The sequence below is a fragment of the Pelophylax lessonae genome (assembly GCF_965119305.1).
Source record: "Pelophylax lessonae genome assembly, chromosome: 1".
In the NCBI taxonomy this organism is placed as follows: Eukaryota; Metazoa; Chordata; class Amphibia; order Anura; family Ranidae; genus Pelophylax; species Pelophylax lessonae.
The window spans coordinates 419,301,555-419,323,311 of NC_138768.1; the positions used below are offsets into that span (position 1 = coordinate 419,301,555).

Below are 21,757 nucleotides of genomic sequence, written 5' to 3' on the forward strand. Positions count from 1 at the left end.
TGGGTGACCTTAAAATTATGCCCCCCCCCCCCCTGAAAAAAGTTCTGCGGATGCCCATCCATCATGCACATATCAGGAATATGAAACGTTAGGTTTACATATCCTTACACTTTATTGTAAACCTACCTTAACACTGAAATGTAATCCTTAGCATTTAAGATTAGCTAAGGATTCAAGTTTTACCTTAACCAATAAAATTACTCTATCTCAACATTTATTCTTCTAGACCTTAAGCCTAAACCTTAAAGTGAACCTAAAAGGAAAGGGGAAGTTGGGACTTTAGATGAGGTGTGCTAATAAAACAGAGTAAGGTGTGATGAATATCCATCACACCTTACTCTGGTTTATTAGCACACCTCATCTAAAGTCCCAACTTCCCCTTTCTTTTTACCAAACAGGGATGGAGACACATGTGTTCCCCATGTGTCTTGTCTAAAATTCCCCACTCCCCTTTTTATTTAAAGTGAACCTATGCTTTGTCTATGCAGGGTAAAGAAACAAGTTATCCTAAATGCTGCCCCCTACCCCTTCCCAACTACACATACTCATTCCTTCCTCTCCCTCACCTCTCAAATCAGTCCCAGGGAGTAAAGAAGACTTTCCAATAGTAATGGGTGCAGAGAGTGTGTGACTTTACATCCTCCTATGTCGTGGCACTGGTGTTTGGCTGCTCAGTCATCTGTCACACAACTTGGAGCTTACATATGGCATCCTTTTTTCACTCCTAGCCTTGCAGAGTGAAAGGTTGGTAATATGTGCACATGGGTAGAGTGGCAGTAAAGTGAACCTGTAGCTGTAGCAGTGTTGCCAACCCCGAAGTGAAATGTACTGGCAGGACGCCAAAATTTACAAACGGCACCAATTTTTTACTGGCAACAAATTATGAAATTTACTGACAGTGCAAATATTTAAATTATAAACATAGAGCTAGTGCTATTAGCAAAGTTCTTACGTTAAACAAAAGTCAAAAACCATATTTCTTCATTTACATGAAGGTCAGGTAATATAACCCAGCCAGCACAGTGTTCCCCCATATAGTAGAGTGTGCAGGAACCAGAGGCCACCTTATATAAGAGCCCACTGCTTTCTCTCCCACTTACATCAAGGTCTGCAGCATTGCCCCTTACATCAGAGTTCCCCGTTACATCAGGGTTCGCAGTTTTCCCTTACACTGTAAGGGAAAATCCTGCAGACTCTGATGTAAAGGGGAATGCTGGGAACTCTGATGGGGGGGGGGATTCTGGTGACCAGAGACCACCTTCCGCAGAGTGAACACACTAAGGTAAGGGGGGGGGGTTTACAGATATAAAGGGGAACCATTATATCATCGTCCACTTATATTATTGTATTCACTCCCCCCTTTACATCAGTGACCCCCCCCCCCCACTGGCCCGGCGGCGCTGTCACTGACCTCTCAGGTGCACCGTGCAGGGCTCAGTCAGGTGGCTCCAGGATGGTGGCTCTGGTTTTATCCCACAGTCTCCTCCCCACAGTCCACAGACGCCTGACTTCTCCTGTAATCTCCCTCCCCGCTCTCACTCTTTAATTCATCTCCAGACTCTCCCTCAGAGACTACAGACATGATAAAAGACAAGAGTTGGTCAGAGATTGCAAACATGATACAAGAGAGGGCCAGAGGATGCACAGGGGATACAAGAGATGGTCAGAGGATGTGCACAGGAGGAGGGGATATCCAGCACAATCTCAGTATTTGCGGATGATACTAAACTAAGCATGCCAATATCTTCTATGCAGGATGTGGAAACCTTACAAGTGGACCTGAACAAAATAATGGGGTGGGCAACTACATGGCAGATGAGGTTTAATGTTGAAAAATGTAAAGTAATGCACTTGGCTGTCAGAAACACGAAAGCAAGCTACTCACTAGGGGGGGAACCTCTGGGTGAATCTAAGATGGAAAAGGACCTGGGGGTCCTAGTGGAAAACCGGCTTAGCAGTGGCATGCAATGCCAAGCCACTGCAAGAAAAGCCAACAGAATACTGGGATGTATAAAAAAGGGGATTCACTCCACTTCATTCACTCTGGGCACCGGTCCTCAGAAAGGATGTGCTGGAACTGGAAAGAGTCCAGAGAAGGGCAACAAACATAATTAGGGTAATGGAGGGCATTGGCTATGAGGAAAGACTACAAGCATTGAACTTATTCTCTCTGGAGAAGAGACGCTTGAGGGGGAATATGATATCAATGTACAAATACTGTACTGGCGACCCGAGCATAAGGAACAAACTTTTCAGAGAAAGGGAATACAATGAGACACGTGGCCAATCACTAATACTAGATGAAAAATGGTTTAACCTTAAAATACGTAAGGAGTTCTTTACTGTCAGAGCAGTAAGGATGTGGAATTCTCTTCCACAAGCAGTGGTATCAGCAGGGAGCATCGATAGTTTAAAAAAATTATTAGATGGGCACCTTAAAGACAACAACATAAAGGGGTATACAATGTAAGGTTAAAAGGAAACACACACACACATAATAGGTTGAACTGGATGGACTGATGTATTTTTTCAACCTCACAAACTATGTAACAAGAGATGGTCAAAGGATGTGCACAGGATACAAGAGAAGGTCAGAGGATGCGCACAGGATACAGGTGGCGGTCAGAGGATACAAGAAGGATACCTCCTGTATCCTGTGTGCATCCTCTGACCACCTCCTGTATCTCGTATACAGGAGGTGGTCAGAGGATGCACACAGGATACAGGAGTTGGTCAGAGGATGTGCACAGGATACAAGAGATGGTCAGAGGATGCGCATGGGATACAAGAGATGGTCAGAGGATGCAAACGGGATACCAGAGATGGTCAAAGGATACGCACAGAATACAAGAGATGGTCAGAGGATGTGCACAGGACACGGGAGGTGGTCAGAGGATGCGCACAGTATACAGGAGGTGGTCAGAGGATGCGCACAGTATACAGGAGGTGGTCAGAGGATGCGCACAGTATACAGGAGGTGGTCAGAGGATGCGCACAGTATACAGGAGGTGGTCAGAGGATGCAAAAATGGTTCTGGTGGTGATCAGAGGATCCAGACAGGATACAGGTGCCGGTCAGAGAATGGGAACAGGATACAGGTGGCGGTCAGAGGATGCAGAAGGGATACAGGAGGCAGTCAGAGGATACGGAAATAGTACAGGGGGTGGTCAAAGGATGCAGACAGGATACAGGAGATAGCAAGACAAAGATTGTGAACATTTGTGATTCTGTACAATCTCACCACTGCCATTTTTGTCTGATAACTGCTGCCTGTGTCTGCCAGTGGACATCACCTAGATAGCAGCCAGCCAAGCAATGGATGGATGTTGCAGGCCAGGTGGTGGGACTCACTCTAACTTAAAATTGGCTTGTATGCCTATACTCCATTCACTCACCAGGGGGCTGCAGCCAGGGCAGGGTGTGCTCAGTTCCAGCTAGTGACACTGGTCAGGGCCTTGTGTGTCCATTCGGGGCGGTTGGGTCCGAGCTGTCCGTCTCTCTCGCTGGTGTGGGTGCCGCCAGTCCTTTGGTTCCCCTGCATTGTCCACACCACAACAACCAACACGTCTACACCGTCAGCCCGTGGCTCGGCTCCTGGCATTTTATATTTCATAGGCCGGTGGTCGTGTGGTGGGAAATGTGGCTTGCGGCATGGGCAGCGCGGACTCAGGATCGGAATTGACTCAGAGATTTCCGGAACTGCGCAGTTCTCACCCGAGCCTGTCGCAGTCATTTTTACTGACACTTTTCAGTTCCTACGGGCATTTATGGGCAGGATAAAAAGTGCCCTGTTTTTACGGGCTGCCCGTAAATCTACGGGTGGTTGGCAACACTTAGGTTGAGAATTAGCGGAAAAATGCCCTGCATGGCTAAAGCTAACTATTAACACAACTTTTATCCAGAACTCCTAAACAGGCAGACGTACAATATGGGAACCAAAATATCAGTGCCAATTTCATACAGTCCTACACTGAGCACTGCCAGCTTTGGGCTTCTGGTTGCAAAAGCGTCTCTTCTGGTAAAACATTATTTGAGATTAAATGATTTACACATTCCACAAAAATTCTAGCCATGTGAATGCAGCTAATAAGGATATTTTAATGAAATGCCATATTATTATCCTCTAACTCGTGACAGATTTAAACAGCTTCTTTATTGATCTTTTTTTCCACATGAACTTTACCATTTTTTGTAATGAAATTGATAAATGAAAATGAAAGTGTTAGATGCTAGAAGTAATTTCATATTACTGTAAACTGCAAATTGCATTTGACTACATATTTTCCCGTAATAATTCCTGCCTCTCATGTTCTGTATGCTCTCCAAAGTTGCATTTGTTGTGCTTTCTTGTCATTATATTGCATCATTTACATATTCATTTGTTAATAAACGATCATGCATTTTCTATTTTAATAAATAGAAAAACAATTGTGTTTGTATATAGCATCATTTGTAAAATATTGTGGGAACAATTTCACTAAATATTGTTTAGTGTTTGTGGATGAGTAAGACTGGCCATACATGTTCAATTTTCTTCTACAATTTTCTGTTAGATTTACCAAAAACCATATAATAGGAGGTTAAAACTAAACCACACTTTCAATTGTACCCTATGAGGCAGGCCTTTGTACTACATAGTTGAAGCTAAATCTAAAGAAAATTGTATAATGTATGGCCAGCCTAAGGTAAGTAGATGAGTTAGGTTGCTGCTCAACAACTGCTGTCAAGTTGTGTCAAATTAGAAATACTCAGAGAAGAAACTATCAGGGTTGCAGCTATCAAACTTTATTCAGTTTGTTCTAGTAACTGTTTAATATTGTACAAAAAGCGTCATAATAACAATATAAAACTAATTTCTACATGTTTTGTACATAATGATGAAACCAAAATTTTGCACGTTGAAAGTCTTCATTCCTATTAAAAGATAAAGGATCAAGTTAGAATTAGGGTATTCTCCCTTATATTAATAATAATAAGAATGTATTAGTATTATAATATATAATTACACCTTATGAACCTTTCTGCATGCACTCCAAACATAAGCTTATAAATTACAAATAACACAATCAGGCTTATAGCTATAAGACAGTCCTTTGGAATCTATTCTGAACGGTCAATTGTATCTATATCCAAATTACATACAATATTTTGGATAGAATGGGGAAAGGTCAGGATCCCTGTCAGGTTTTGCTGCTAAATTAAAGTGGTTGTAAATGTAAACGATCACCTTGTAAAACAACCCATTCAGTTTAAAATAGAAATGAAAGGAAAAACATTTTTGTATAGATATCAAAATAATTAAACATATCTTTTTTCCCTTTTTACAAGTGATCACATTCCCTCTGTTCTCATCTACATAAGAGCTGGAGGGAGGAGAAGCAGCAGCACACTGAGCATCCCAGTGAATGGTTGTGCAGCAGGGGCGTGTCAGGACAAGTCTGACCATTGGAGGAGAGTATACTGAGTTCCCGGCATAGCTAGAGAACTGATCATGGTATGCTCTTCTGCTTAGTGTGGTCAGTTTTTAATAGGGAAGCAGAGGAACTAGCAGGATCACCAGGAATTTCACATAAAGGAAGCAATAGAAAAAGAACAGGATATTTTCTCATACAAGTAAATTGTACATCAGGTACATATCAAGAATATGAAGTGTTGGGGTAACATGCTTTAAGTCAAAATTTGCGCTCCCCCTGCACAGCTACAGCTATAGCAGAGCTATCGACTATATATATATATATATATATATATATATATATATATATATATATATATATATATATATATATATATATAACACAAAAATGTTGCATAGTGCTGATACATTCCACTCAAGACATCAACACACATAATTGTAATATACTGTTCCTCACAAAACAGTTAAACCTGATTTCCAACAGCAATTCAGGTCTCATGCACACAAGGTGTTTTAAAAAATTCTCCTAGAAGCTTCCTCGTGGCAGCAGCGTTTTTGGTGCATTTACAGGCGTCAAGTGATTGGGCGTTAATTCATTTCATTGGTCAGAATAATCATTTATTCTGGCCATTGGTCAGAATAATTATTTATTCTGGCCAATGAAATGAATTAACAGTCAAGCGCTAAACGCGCCTAGCATTAACACATGTTTAGATGTGTTTAGATGCGTTTACAATCGTCTTTTCTGCTGCCTGGCAGTGGTTCTTTTTTTCCTGCCTCTAAATTCTCCTGCCACTAAACACTGCTAAAAATCTATCTGTGCATGGACATATAGGGGTTGATTTACTAAAACTGGAGCCTGCAAAATCTAGCGCAGCTATGCATAGAAACCAATCAGCTTCCAGGTTTGTTTGTCAAAGCTTAAGGCCCCTTTCACACAGGTGGACCGTTCAGATCCGCCTGTCAGTTTTTGTGGCGGATCTGAACGGTCCCCCCATAAATTCCTATGGGGCATCGGATGTCAGGGGAGACATGTCCACTGACAACCGATCCGATTCGTCAAATCTGGATGGATGGAAACCCTATTTTTCATCCGTCCAGCGGATCGGATGGGATCGGATGAGAACGGACGAGAACGGACCGATGGTCCGTTCCCATCCCATTTCCCCCATAGAGATGTATGGGGAACTGACAGCTGTGTCTCCGCACACAGCGCGGAGAACAGCTGTCATCCTCCTGCTCAGCGGGGGATCGGAGGATCAATCCCCCGCTGAGAAAAACGGAATCCGTCCGACGGACGGAATGTGTGAAAGGGGCCTAATTAAACAAACTGAAGTTAGAAGCAGATTGGCTACCATGCACAGCTGCACCAGATTTTGCACTCTCCAGTTTTAGTAAATTCCCCTATAGGTTAACATGCAGGGGAGTTTAGAGGCAAGAAAAAAAAAAACGCCAGACTTTCCTAGGAGCAGCTGTTAAAACATTTAGTGCCGGTTCACACTAATACGACTTGTCAGGTGACTTGGTCAGCCTGGCAAGTCGTGCACCGTAGCGGTCATTGAATAGTACAGGACCGGTTCTAATAGGAGCGACACAAGTCGCTCCGACTTAGAAAAAGGGTCCTGTACTACTTCAGGGCGACCTGGAGGCGACTGGCATTGACCTTCATTTTATGAAGTCCGTGCAAGTCGCGCTGAAGTCGCGCTGCACGTGACTTCACAGGTCGCCCCCTAAGTCGGAGCGACCTAGTGTGAACCGGCACTAAATGTGAATGAGGCCTTATCCAGACTGTCACAGCCTGCGTATCATAATAACTTTAAAAAAGTATCCTTTTCACAACTGCAGAGGATCTGATTTGTCTGTGTTGCTGTTACAGAAATCTGCTCTTACTTCTTGTCCTGGGGACAATCTTTTTACCAGACAGAATGTGAAGGAATCTCTCCAATGGAGCCTGCAGCAGCAGTAAAACCTGACAGAAGTTCTAATCCATCTTCCCCCCTCTCCCCATCAAAAACGTTTTGGCTATACATACATTTTAACCCCTTTTGAAGAAAACATCGCTAAGACCACATTTAGGCCCCAAGCACACAGGGCGTTTTTGCCACTGCTGTTAGGAGCGTCAGACGTTTTTTTTTTTTTTGCAGCTTAAAAACGCCCCTTCATGTTATTCAATTGCCTCATGCACACACAGGGCTTTTAGGAGCTCCAAGTGACATAGGCGTTTTTTGAGCTGCAAAAAAAACCCAGGACCAGTGCGTTCTGGAGCTACAGCGACAAGCTGTAAAAACGTCTGATGCTGCTAATGGCTGATTAACGTTGCTTAACATTGCTTATACGGCGTTAAGCTACGTTATACGTTTTTTTGAAAATCAATGGTTCCCTAGGGGAGCCCATTGATTTGAATGGAAGGCGTATCGCAAGTCAGATCATCTCTGAGAATCTTGAGGGGGAAATACACGCCAAAATGGGGAAAAAATGGCGTGGGGTTCCCCCCAGGTTCCAAACCAGGCCCTTCGGGTCTGGTGTGGATTTTGAGGTGAGCCCAAAAAAACTGTGTGGGGTCCCCCCCAAAATCCATACCAAAACCCTATCTGAGCATGCAGCCTGGCAGGCCATTAAAGGGGAGGGGACGAGCAAGGGGCCCCACCCCCCCTGGACCATACCAGGCCACACGCCCTCAACATTGGGGGGTTGGGCGCTTTGGGACAGGAGGGCTCTGCACCCCCCACCCCAAAGCACCTTGCCCCTATGTTGATGAGGACAAGGGCCTCTTCCCGACAACCCTGGGCGGTGGTTGTGGGGGTCTGCGGGCAGGGGGCTTATCGGAATCTGGAAGCCCCCTTTAACAAGGGGGCCCCCAGATCCCGGACCCCCTTCCTATGTGAATGGGTATGGGGTACATTGTACCCCTACTAATTCACCCCATAAAAGGCAGTGTATGTAAATAATGACAGGAGACATTTTGAAAAGTTTGTTAACTTATATTGACATAAAGGGGCGGAGTCTCCTGATGACATAACCGGGAGGCCATGCCCCTAATGGCTCTATAACAAGCTGCGCAGACCCGGAGTCGGCATAATCACCGGAGACATCATCGGAGGAGGACCGGAGGAAGAAGAAGACCAGAGGAAGAAGAAGACCAGAGGAAGAAGAATAGCGGAGGGGAGAAGAGCAGAGGGCAAAAGAGCAGAAGAGCGGAGGGGAGAAGATCAGAGCAGAGAAGACCAGATGAAGATTTTTAATGAACTTTTCTAAATGTCTCCTGTCATTATTTACATACACTGCCTTTTATGGGGTGAATGGGTAGGGGTACAATGTACCCCATACCCATTCACATAGGGAGGGGTCCGGGATCTTGTCGGGAAGAGGTCCTTGTCCTCATCAACATAGGGGCAAGGTGCTTTGGGGTGCCCCAAAGCACCCAACCCCCCCCATGTTGAGGGCGTGTGGCCTGGTATAGTCCAGAGTGGTGGGGCCGCTCGCTCGTCCCCTCCCCTTTCCTGGCCTGCCAGGCTGCATGCTTGGATAAGGGTCTGGTATGGATTTTGGGGGGGACCCCACGTCGTTTTTCGGCTTGGAGCTCACCTCAAAATCCATGAGGATTTCCCCCTCAAGATTCTCAGAGCGCAAGTCGGATCATCCCGATCTGACTTGCATTGTGCCTTCCATTCAAATCAATGGGCTCCCATAGGGAACCATTGATTTTGAATGGAGGCAGAAAAAACGCTTCTAAAATCAACGTGGCCAAACGTGCAATAATGGCAATGGAAAAAGCTACTAAAAGCAAGTTTTTACAGCTGCTTTTTCCTGGCGTTAGAAGTGGCTCTGCAGCTTGTTTTTTCTGATGCCCTGTGTGCATGGGGCCTTAGGCATCAGCTGGTCAAATAAAGAAGTCAATAGATGGGTAATTGGCACTGCCTGTAGTGAATATGATAAAGTGCAAATGTCAACCAATGTGCATATATCCGAGAAATTGATATCATAAAAATGGCATATATATAATATAAATAGTATTAAAAGATCAACATGTAAACATCAAAAATAATAAAGGAACTAAGTGCAATCATGTGGTAAAAATATATAAATCAATATAAAATCAGTAGTAAGTGACAAGTGACCATTGGTGATGATAAAAAAAATTGCCAAGTGCAGGGGTGTAACTGTATCCAAATATCAATATAACGTGACTAGTGACTAGAAAGTACTGTATGAGAGAACAAAAAATATAAATATATAAATATATTAAAAGGCAGTGTATGTAACAGTGTATGTAAGGTATAAGTGCAATAAAATATAAGAAAGATGATCGATGGAAATGTAATCGATAATATAGTGGTTGACTGGAAAACTAATAACTTAGTGGCCAGTACCAATAAAATTAGTATATTCACAAGTGAAGACGGTGGAATAAAGTGTGATAAGTGCAAATAGTGCAGAAAGATTGTGCAAAAAAAAGCAATAAATATTTTGGTAACTGGCTAAAGTGATAATTAAAGTAGCCAAATAAATAGCAATAGGAAATAGTCCCAGAGAATTAGTCCAAATCCAGAGAGAATTGGTAAGTGGATGAAATGTCAGGGTGACCCCGTGGTGGGTAACTGGTGAGGTAAGGGGAAATCCCACTAGTAAGTAGCCTACTAACCAGATATACCCACCCCACACAGGGGTATAGAGCGGGTATTAAGGTGTAGATGAAAATCCTTTTTCTTCTACACCTTAATCCCTTTTCCTGGCTTCTAACTTCCTTCCAGGTAGGGGGGGTGTTGGAGGTCGTCCCTGGGGGTCCCGGGTGTCACCAAAGGAGGTATAGGGTATGTAAATCCTCTCCAGTAAGAACAAATTTAGATATGGTATGCATAGGGAAAATATGAGTGGGTCGTCCGTGGGATCATACAGGGCAAAAGGAAAAGGCCAAATAGTGTAATTCCGTAAGATTTATTCCAATAATCAGACAAAAATATAGGTACTCACAAGCAAACAGATTCCCTGTATTGTAAGCGTGTATACGGCGTCCCGGAACGCAATGCGTTCCACCAGTAAGCCGGAACCGGAAGTGATGTGACAGCAGCTTTTAACCACTTCTATACCACTGGACATAATATGACCTTCTGGGCTTTTGTTGGAGATATCCTAATGATGCCTGCAGCTACAGGCATCACTCAGATATCTTTTTTTTCTGCCGGCAATTCCCTGCTCAGTAAAAACAATCATATGGGCTGTTCAGTCATTTGATTGTTTTTACAGGCGGTGGGAGGGGATGTATGAATTGGCCGGTGTTCTAAAATTTAGTCGGACCTGTGAAAATTCCGGACCCTCGTCACTTCCGGGGACGCTCCGTCACCACCAGCTGCTGCGAGCCTTTTCAAGGTCCGATGAAATTCTAAGACTTACGAACAGCTGACTGAGAGGAGGAGGGGCTGCGGTAGGACGCACAGACTGCTGCGGGATAATGTTACAACACCGCCATGTCATCGAGCAAGGAACATGTTGCAGAGCTGACTTAGAGGAGGCGGTAAGGAAGTGAATACTCATACTAAATAGTAATAATAAAAAATGTTTAGTATTTCTTATTATTAGTGTATAATTCACTATACGTTCCGTTTAAATGAACATTTCACTTAAAGATAACTTACTAGCAGCATATTTATGCCTCTTAGCTTAGCAAGTCAAATGTAAAACATTTATTTTGTTTTGCTGTACGGTGTAGAGAGCTTTGGGCTGAACAATCCTTTAATTCACTTGAACATTTCTGAGCCAATAATTTAGCTCAGATCTCATGATGTGTAAAGGTGTGATGGCAGCTGTCTCCCAACCTTTTAGCCCTAGCTGCAAAGCTCGTACCATTCCTTGTTCTGCACTGTGTCTGTGTGTGGGCATCCATCTTGGTAGAGAACATAGGTGTGTGCAGCCTATTTGCATAGGTGTGTGCACCCCAAAGCTCAAACACATGCCTTTCTCTGCAGCCTCAGCTGCACTGGGCAGTGAATGAATGGGAAGTGCTCTGTGCTGAGCAGCTTCCTGTTCATTCACAAACTGAAGCATAGTAAACACAGTTTATGATGTTTAAGTTATGAATGAACATAGTGAGTGGGTTCACTGCGTTCATTTAGAAAGGGAAGGCACCAGTAAAAACATATTTATTAGTCCCTTCCCCTGCTGTCCATCCTGAAACATCCCGCCCAGCAGCTGGGGGGGGGGGGGGGGGAGAAGAGGGAAGCCAGCAGCACTGCGGGGCAGGGGGCCAACACAGGAGGAAGCCTGGGCAGTAGGGGGAATAGGCACCGCACATAGTAATTAGGGTGTACCCAGCACAGCTTTCATCCCCTCTGTGCACGCCTATAGTAGAGACAGGATCTTTGCTTCCTTATTAGAACCTCCATTGAAGAGAACAGGGAGCAAAACAAGAGTGACAGCCAGATTTCAGTACCTTTCTTCTGAGACTAGCAATCAGAGGCAGCAGTGCCTTAGATCTCACTCTGCAGATATACAGCTATGAGGGTGTAGACACAGGAGTGCCTAGGCACCGTCAAACACCTTGAAGACCTTTATTTTTTAGGAGGAAATAAAGACAAACGTACATTTTTTTAGGGCACTACTTAGGTGAAATTTGATATTTTTTGTGTAATCATATTGCAATGTCCATCTTTAACCACTTGCCGACCATACTGCGGCAGACTGGCTCGGCTGCGCAAAGCGCGAATCGCTGCACCTGTACAGCGGTTCGTGGGAGCGCTCGTGGGGGCACCGGCGATTGCCGTCGGGCACCGGAGATCACTCCCCCCTGAGAGAGAACCTTGGTCAGCTGTTGTAAACACAGCAGACCGTTGTTCTCTCTGAAATTATTACAGAGCGCCTGTGATCCTTCTATATAGGATCACAAGTCCCTATGTTTATTTCATAAGTCCCTCCCCCACACAGTTAGAAAACACTCACACTTAACCCTTTGATCACCCCTGGGTTAACCCCATCCCTGCCGATGTCATTTTTACAGTAACAGTGCATATTTTTAGCACTGATTACTGTAGTAATGTCACTGGTACCCCCAAAAGTGTCAAAAATGTCAGTTAGGGGTCTGATCTATTCACAGCAATGTCACAGTCCCACTAAAAATCGCTGATTGCCACCATTACTAGTAACAAATAAAAAAAAATGACATACATAATTCTTTCCCCTAGTTTGTAGACACGATAACTTTTGCGCAAACCACTCAAAATACGTTTATTGAGATTTTTTTTTACCAAAAATATGTAGCAGAATACAAATTGGCCTAAAAGGATGAAAAAATGTATTTTTACATTTTTTTGGAGGGATGGTTATATAGCAGAAAGTGAAAAATATTGTTTTTTTTTTTCCAGAATTGTTGCTATTTTTTTGTTTATAGCGCAAAAAATATAAATCGCAGAGGTGATCAAATACCATCAAAAGAAAGCTCTATTTGTGGGAAAAAAAAGGACATCAATTTTATTTGGGTACAGCGACGCACCCCTGCGCAATTTTCCATTCAATTAACGCAGTGCCGAATCGCAAAAAAAGGCCGGGCCATTAAGGGGGCAAATCCTTCTGTCCAGAAGTGGTTAATACCTGACAATATGAAAGTAAAAAACATTTTTAGCCACACTTCTCTAAGGAAATTTCAAACTCTTGACCCATTACCTGATTACATTGTAACTTCAGATAAGATGATGGTTCTTCTTCATTCTGCGGGAATTGTGTTCAACAACTCTGATGGATCCTTCTGCAAATGCATCTCCTACCATATTGGTCGCATGGCATTGGTAAGTACCTTCATCCCCCTTTGTCAAAGGCTTTATCTAAAGGAAAGCACTCATTTGTCAAAGTTTGCATATAGTATTGTCAAAGAGTCAGTTCATAAAAAATTTGGCTAACATTGTTTACAAGTTTAGTAACGGGTCCTTAATCGCACTATTTTATTACTTAGAGTTGAATTCCAGGTATGATTTGTATTGTATTCCAGCTTGGACCAATATAATTACGCATATTTCATGCCCATGGGAACACAGTGAAAGCGTAGAATGACTGTAGTAGTGGCTTCCAGGTTCCTTGTTGGCATGACAACCACAGAGGACCACTCGTTCAGCAAGGCCACCATTCAGAGAACATCTTGCATTTTTCTTAATGAGCGTAAAGTGTTCTCTGATTAGATGAGAAGGAGATCAAGTCATCTATCCCCCACATCTCCCCCTCACTCAATCAGAGAGAAAAAATGCAGGGTGAGGAACATGGCAGCCATGCAAAGTGAGCGGCTTACTGTGGTAACAATGCAGCAGGGCAGCTGCTCAGAAAGGAACCCGGCAGACCGAAGTAATCACTGTAGTAGCCGCAACTACTACAGTAATTCCCTGCTCCCACACCACTCCCGGAAATATGTACTGTATATTTAACATTGTTCCAAGCTGGACCAATGTAATTCTGTAAAAAAGCATACCTGGAGTTCAGTTTTAATGTAATAAATGAATTTTTTTTACAGGGTTCTTCTATCACACTATTCGCAAAGTATTGTGGGATCTATAATCACAGTATAATAAGATGGTATAGCATTAACTTACTTTTGTGCCATCTCTCTTAACCACTTCCGGACTGCCCACTGCATATATACTGCAACAGGGCGGCCTAGCTGCGCAAAATCACGTACATGTACGTGATTTTGTGCTGGGATTTCCGGGGGCATGTGTACCATCGGAGCACCGCTCCTGCTGTGATTGGACAGAGCAAGAGCCAATCAGTGGGTCACCATGACCCGCCCATCATTCAGCGGAATGACAGAACGGCGGTCTGAACCTGGAAGCAAGTACTACAAGGCAGACTGCTGTTCTGTCACAGAGGAAGAGAGAGATCTTGTGTGAAACACAGATCTCTCTTTTCTTCTAGTAAATCCAGTCCCCTTACAGTTAGAAAGCACTCCCTAGGAGCACACGTAACCCCTTGATCCCCCCTAGTGTTAACCCATTCCCTGCCAGTGTCATTTAGACAGTAACAGTGCATATTTTTAGCAGTACTGTATTGGTGTCACTGGTCTTCGGGTGTCATGGGTGTCAGATTTGTCCGCCGCAATGTCAAAGTCCCGCTAAAATTCGCTGATCGCTGCCATTACTAGGAAAAGACAATAAATTAAAAAAAAGTGTATAAATATATCCCATAGTTTGTAAACGCTATAACTTTTGCGCAAATCGATCAATATACGCTTATTAAGATTTTTTTTTTACCAAAAATATGTATTAGAATACAAATTGACCTAAATTGATGAAAAAAATAGATTTTTTAAATTTTTTATTGGGAATGTTTTATAGCAGAAAGTAAAAAAATATTTGTTTTTGTTTTTTTTTTTCAAAATTGTGGGTCTTTTTTTGTATATAGCACAAAAAATAAAAACCGCAGAGGTGATCAAATGCCACCAAAGGAAAGCTCTATTTGTGGGGGGAAAAAGGACATCAATTTTATTTGGATACAACATCGCACGACCGCGCAATCGTCGGTTAAAGCAACGCAGTGCCGTATCGGACAAAATGGTCTGGTCATTAAGGGATAAAACCTTCCGGAGCTGAAGTGGTTAAATGGATACTCCAAGCATAGCCAAATGAACTCAAGACATTTAGCACAAAAGTAAAAAAGGAAATTAAAATATAATTTTTTTTTTTCTTTAGGGCCGAGCATATTACATAAATAAATCTGTATAATAATCACTATTCACTATATTAAATACAGATCCTATAATTAATGATCTTAAAAATAAACTCTATGCAATATAGAAAGCGCCAACATACACATTCCAAAATATCTGGACCCACTAGAGAGAGAATACTTTCCCTCAATTCATTCTATCACTGGAAATGCTACCTCCTTCAATGGTGGCTATTACAGTCTCCGGTTCCTTCCATCCAGCACATTATCCACTGCTTTCCCTCTTACTACTAACATGTTCCTTTTAAATTCTCTATTATCTATTCTCCAAAACAGTATAGAGCCCATTTTAATGAAGTCCTGTTCCCAATAAAAGTGCCAGCTAATAAGCTTGGCTTAGTGGGCATTTTGCCTACCTGTCAGTGGCCCATGGTAAACACTAGGTTCCATAAACACATGTAATATAACATTTGTTCACACGTACAGATTTGTTTTCCAAATCAGGATTTTAAGCCTGGTATGCACCACTAGGTTGAACAAAAAACCTCAGAGCTCAGATTGGAGCTGCTGTACTAACAATCCGATGTTAGTACATCGATCTCCCCTGCTGTTCTATTGTGTTCTGACAGAGAAATGCCCCCCCCCCACACCCCCTGCCAAAAACATTGGCTGAGAGCGCTGATTAGGAGCCAGGCAGATGCAGGTGTTCTAGCATGCACATCTGACAGATGTCGGACTGGCTGCCATACACATGGGTCGAATGAATTACTTCCTTTTAATACATTTTATAAAAAAATTCAAAAGCAGGAAATATAGTGAGATGAAAAAAATGCACAGCAGTAAAGCCTAGTACATGGTGCGAATGTCAGGCGACATCAGCCGGTTGAATAAAAACCCACCAATGTCGCCTGACATTCGCACCATGTACTAGGCTTTACTGCTGTGCATTTTTTTCATCTCACTATATTTCCTGTTCTTGAATTTTTTTAATGAAAATGTATTGAAAGGAAGTAAGTCATCCAGTACTTCCAAAAGTTTATGTTTTGAACTCACCATTACCCAGCTGGAACTTTCATGACGAGAAGGTCCACCACGTACTTGGACAGCAACATTCACTCTGTCTCCAGGTAGCTCCTCAAATATTCGTACTCCTTTAGGAGACTCAGATACCTTCAAAAACACATAAAGAAGGTAAGCTTGATAGTTCAATAATACCCACCAGTCATACATATTAACCGCTTGCCAACCCGCTGAAGTACATCTTCTGTGGCAGGTCAGCTCTTACAGGCACAATCATGTATCTGTAGGCCAGGGCTTTTTTCCAGGTCTGCTCACGCATGTGCGTGCGGACCCAGAAGACAGTGCTGTCCTTGGCTGCAGCACAAGCTGATCAGTGGGTCCTGACCAATAATTTATGGCTAGAACTTGCTGATCGGCTCTGCAAATGACAGAAGAGAGCCCTGTGTTGGTAAAAAACATAGGGCTGTCTTCGTACAGCAGCGATGTGGCGTTTTTTTTTTTTCTGCTTGCACAGTAGGGAGTAAAAACCGGCACATTGCTTGGTAAAACACCACACAGTAAACACACTATACATTGTTAAGGCCCGTACACACGTGCAGATTGTCGGCCGTAAAGATTCGGCCGACGACCGATCGGCCGATTTTCGGCTTGTTAGTATGATGCTTCCGACAGCGCACTTTCGGCCGAACAGAATCTGTCGTGCAGGCATTAAAATTTTTGTATGCCGACACCAGAGCGGCCGATTGTTCGCTTGTCAGTACAGAATTCGGCCGACAGACAGCAGATTTGCAAGACTGGGCATGCTCAGAAAAGAAAAAACACAGGGAAAGTTAACTATTACATGACATCACTTCTGCAGTCAGTGGACAAAATTCGTGTGCAGTCTTTTGCACTTTTCAGCGGACAGGACAGCCCGGGGACAAAAGACGGCCGACGATCGGTACGTGTGTACGGGGCTTTAGGCACACATTTAACTTCTAGATTGGAAGCTCTAATGAGCAGGGCCCTCTAAATCCTCCTGTATTGAATTGTATTGTAACTGTATTGTCTTCCCTCATATTGTAAAGCACTGCGCAAATTGTCGGCGCTATATAAATCCTGTATAATAATAATAATAATAATAATAATAATAATAATTTAACCCCTTAATTGCCCTAGATGTTAACCCCTTCCCAGCCCGTGTCATTAAATTGTAGCACTGATCATTGTATTAGTGTCACTGGTGATGCCAGTGTCAGTTAGTCAGTTTCCCCAGCGTCAGTTAGGGGGTTATTTACTAAAGCTAGGGAGGGGAAAATTAGTCACAATTCTGCAGAGAAACCAATAAGCTTCCAGGTTTTATTGCTAAAGCTTAATTAAACAAGGTGAGGTTAGAAACTGATTGGTTTCTCTGCAGAGCTGTGACTAATTTTGCCCTCTCTAGCTTTAGTAAAAAAAACCCTTAGGGTCCTTTCACACGAGCAATCTGATCAGATCCGCCTGTCAGTTTTTTTTTGGTAGATCTGATCAGATGCTCCATGCATCCCTATAGGGCAGCGGATGTCAGCGGAGACATGTCCGCTGACACCCGCTGCTATCCGCATTCCGTCCAGGGAATCGAATTGGATGGGTTTGGATGAGAGCGGATAGGCGGTTCGCGCTCTCATCTGATTCCCCCATAGAGATGCATGGGGCTCTGACACCTCCCTCTCCGCACACAGAGCGGAGAGGGAGCTGTCACCTGCCTGCTCAGCGGGGATCTGTGTATCGATCCTCCGCTGAGCAGCATGGATCCGCCTACGGAGGCGGACCGTGTGAAAGAAGCCTTAGTGTCAAATTATTTACTGCACTATCATAGTCCCACTATAAGTCACTGATCACCGCCGGTAGTAGTATAAAAAAAAAAAAAATTCAGTATCTATACCATAGTTTGTAGACGCTACAACTTTCACGCAAACCAATCAATAATGCATCTGTGCATTGCGATGTGCTATAACAGAGTCTTAAACTTTGGCTGGAAGTAAAGGTTTTCAAACCCCCTGAATCACTATAACAGCTGCATGGACACTGCCAGCTCGCCATCCATTGGGGTAAGTACAGTGGGGACCAGGAGGTAGGCATTAGTTCACCTTTTCATTTTTTCTGAAAAGGTAAACTATCCCTTTAATGAAACAGTGCTTTTGTATATACAGTTAGGTCCATATATATTTGGACACAGACACAATTTTCATACTTTTGGCTCTGAAGGCCAGCAAAAAAAAATAAAATGAAACAATCCCAATGAATTTGAAGTGCAGACTTTCAGCTTTAATTCAAGGGGTTGAACATAAATATTAAGTACCAATTTTAGGAATTGCAACCATTTTTATACACAGTCCCCCCATTTTCATGGGCTCAAATGTAATTGGACAAATGAATATAATCATAAATAAAATTATAATTTTTAATATCTTGTTGAGACTCCTTTACTAGCAATGGCTGCCTAAAGTCTGGAACCCATGGACATTACCAATGAGGTTTCCTCCCTTCTGATGCTTTGCCAGGCTCTAACTGCAGCTGTCTTCAGTTGTTCTTTGTTTGTGGGTCTTTCTGCCTCTAGTTTTGCCTTCAGCAAGTGAAATGCATGCTCAATTGGGTTGAGATCAGTTGATAGACTCGGCCATTGCAGAATATTCCACTTCTTTTCCTTCATAAGCTTTTGGGTTGCTTTTGCAGTGTGTTTTGAATCATTGTCCATCTGTACTGTGAAGTGCTGTCCAATCAACTTTGCTGCATTTGGCTGAATCTGGGCTGTCAGATTTTTTCTTGCAATCTGAAAAAAAAAACTGCTAGTGCGTACCAGACAAAAAACCTGACTGCTCTGTTTGGACCAGCTGTACTAACCATCCGACATTAGTACAGCAATTTCCCCAGCTGAGCTGTTGTGTTCTGACAGGGAGATTAACACCCGCCAGAACACTCCGATCAGCACTCTCTGCCATTGGCTAAGAGCACTGATCGGGAGTCGGTCAGCTGCAGGTTTTCCAGTATGCTTGTCCAACAGAAGCCGGCCAAACATTCTAATATATTCGGCCCATGTGTACCCAGGTTTAGTGCAGGTGCAGTAAGCCCAGCACTAGATTTTTATCAGTAGACCTACAGACAGCACAGGAGGACAATGAGTTGAAGGAGGTAAGTAAAGAACAGTGGTGGTAAAGGGCACAGTTGATTGTACTGAGGTGGTTAAGGAGGGGGCTCAGGGAATTTTTGCATAAACTTGAACTTGTACTTTAATATCTATGGCTTGTATATACTTTTCCCAGTATAAAATACAGTGTGTTTTTTAGATACAGTATGTATTTTAAAGCCTTAATATCTTTTTCTTACCTTTCTCCAGGATATGCTAGGTGTTGGAATTGCCTTTACTTCACACGATAGATACACTTGAGCACCGGTGACATTGTGAATTTTTCCTGGTGCTATGGTAATCACAGGAGCTGTAGTTAGAAATAAAGTAATGTAAAGCATGATTAGCTAACATAGATATTATTATTACAAGTACATATTTCGCACTATCAAATTTACCCAGTGCTTTACAAATATATTGTACATTTACATCAGTCCCTGTCCTCTAGGAGCTTACAGTCTAAGCTCCCTAACTCACATTCATACAAACACATACCAGGGTCAATTTAGACAGTATCCATCCTAACCTACCAACATGTCCTTGGCGTGTGAGAGGAAACCAGAGTACCTAGAGGAAACCCACACAGGAACATAGAGAACATGCAAACTCCATGTAGGTAGTGCCATGGTTTGGATTCTAGCCAACAACCCTAGTGCTGCCTGGCAGAAGTGCTAACCACCTAGCCACTGTGCTGCCATGCTCCTCCCTAAATCTTCACGTATTTACAGTTTTACAACATTGAATCAATGTTAAATAAACTAGCCATGCACCCAAATATATAATGGTAAAATATTATTTACTGTTTAATACTGTATTTTACTGTTTGATAATGACTTATTTTCAAGATAAAAGGTTTGCCTAGCAATATGTAAAATAGTAATACTGGATTACTTGTGTATAGGTTAGGTTAGGGTAGGCAAAGTTTAAAATGGTTCTAAAGCTGCATTAAGGTACAAAATGCATTCCCTAATGAATTCCCTGCATTAAAGTAAAAAATGTTTAGGTAACAGTATTGCCCCTTCGCCAACCCCCCCCCCCCATACTTACCTGAACCCTTACTCAATCCTTCGCTGTGCCCATCTGTAGCGACTCTCCCCACTCTTACAGGCTTTGCTGAGCCTGCTGTCAGTCAAATTCTCTGGGGATGATGTGGGGCAGGACAGAGCCATGCTGTATGTATCAATGGACACAGGCAGTGTGGTTTAGAAACAAGCCCACAGGCGGTACCCCATTTGAAGCAGCTTCCTATGGGGTACCATCAAGAAGAGGAGGACCCAGGAGAGTCAGCGGTGACTTGAGAAGAGAAGGTTCAGTTCCACTCTATGCATAACCATAGATTGTCTTTCTTTGACAGAAAGACCGCAAAGCTTTTGTTATTATATTCTTTGTTTATTCTCAATAAAACCAACTGTTTAAAAAAAAAAAAAAAACCATAGCACAGAGCAGGTTAGTATAAAATATTTATTGTTAGAAAAAAAAATTACTTTACAAAGTGGTTCTAAACCCTCAAGTGGATGTAAAACCTCACATATAGGTCTACGTCCCTGGACCCAGGGGAGACACAGTGCCGCAGTATCAGCACAGTGAGCTGTCTTAAAGTGGTTAAATCATTCTATACATCAGTGGCGGTTCACACTCTTGCGAGTGTGGCGATCACATGTAATATTGGAGCGCACTGCTCCTTCATTACATGCGATCGAATGTGCAGTGCGAATTCAGCCATACATTTTGTATGGCTAAATTCGCACTGCACCCGCACAAAAGTCGCACATGAGGCATTTTTTCAACCGCATCAGGATCGGATCGCACAGTGGTTCACTGTGCGAACTGTGCGATCCTGTGCGAACTGTCAGATCGCACTGCGATATGCGATCAAACTGGGGGTGTCGTTAACATTTCATTGACACCGCCAGCGTATCGCATATGGCAGCGTGAACTGCCAGGGGTGCGTTTGCGATGTGGGAACAGGCTGCGAATTTGCAGCCTTCCCGCATCGCACAAGTGTGGCCTGGCACTTAGGGCGAAAACCCTTCTGTGCTGCAGCTGCCCCTCAGACCCCCCCCCCCCCCTTTCCTTACCTGAGCCCTTCCGATCCAGCGATGTGCACAACCGTAAAGAAGAGAGGCCTGGAGCACTGGTGGGGGACCCCAGCAGAAGAGGATTGGGGCTGCTTTAAAACCATTGCACAGAGTTTAGTACGGGCATGTTTGTTATTTTTATTTTTTAAAAAACAAAGCTTTACAACCACTTTGGTAAAAACCAAAATCATGATTTTAAGAATAATGCATAATGCATAACGAGTGTTTCAAAGTACAAGGTTACATAACCAGCCCTGCAAAGCTTTATAAATGACATCAATTTGCCAGATAAAGGGTCATTTCTAAATATTTAAAGTAAGAAAGAATAAATAGAGGAGAAAAAGAGATTACTGGTAGCACCTCCTGGTGTTGGCCTATTATACTAGAGAATGACAGTGGCACAGTATGGCATATTCTGTCAGTATACTGAATGCACACGGAATAATGAACAGTCCACATAGC

At 43.0% G+C, this 21,757-nt stretch overlaps 1 protein-coding gene across 1 annotated transcript in view; it reads right to left on the reverse strand.

Annotated features, from left to right (window-relative positions):
* Positions 1-13,071: 13,071 nt before the first annotated feature.
* Positions 13,072-21,757, reverse strand: part of IGFBPL1 (insulin like growth factor binding protein like 1) — an 86,704-nt gene continuing 78,018 nt past the window's right edge. Inside the window, exons 2-4 of the mRNA XM_082243207.1 lie at positions 19,418-19,527; positions 16,106-16,222; positions 13,072-13,224 (exon numbers count right to left, since the gene is read on the reverse strand). Of these exons, the coding sequence (XP_082099333.1) occupies positions 13,084-13,224; positions 16,106-16,222; positions 19,418-19,527 (368 nt within the window). The 3' untranslated portion in view covers positions 13,072-13,083. The remainder of the gene's footprint in view (positions 13,225-16,105; positions 16,223-19,417; positions 19,528-21,757) is intronic.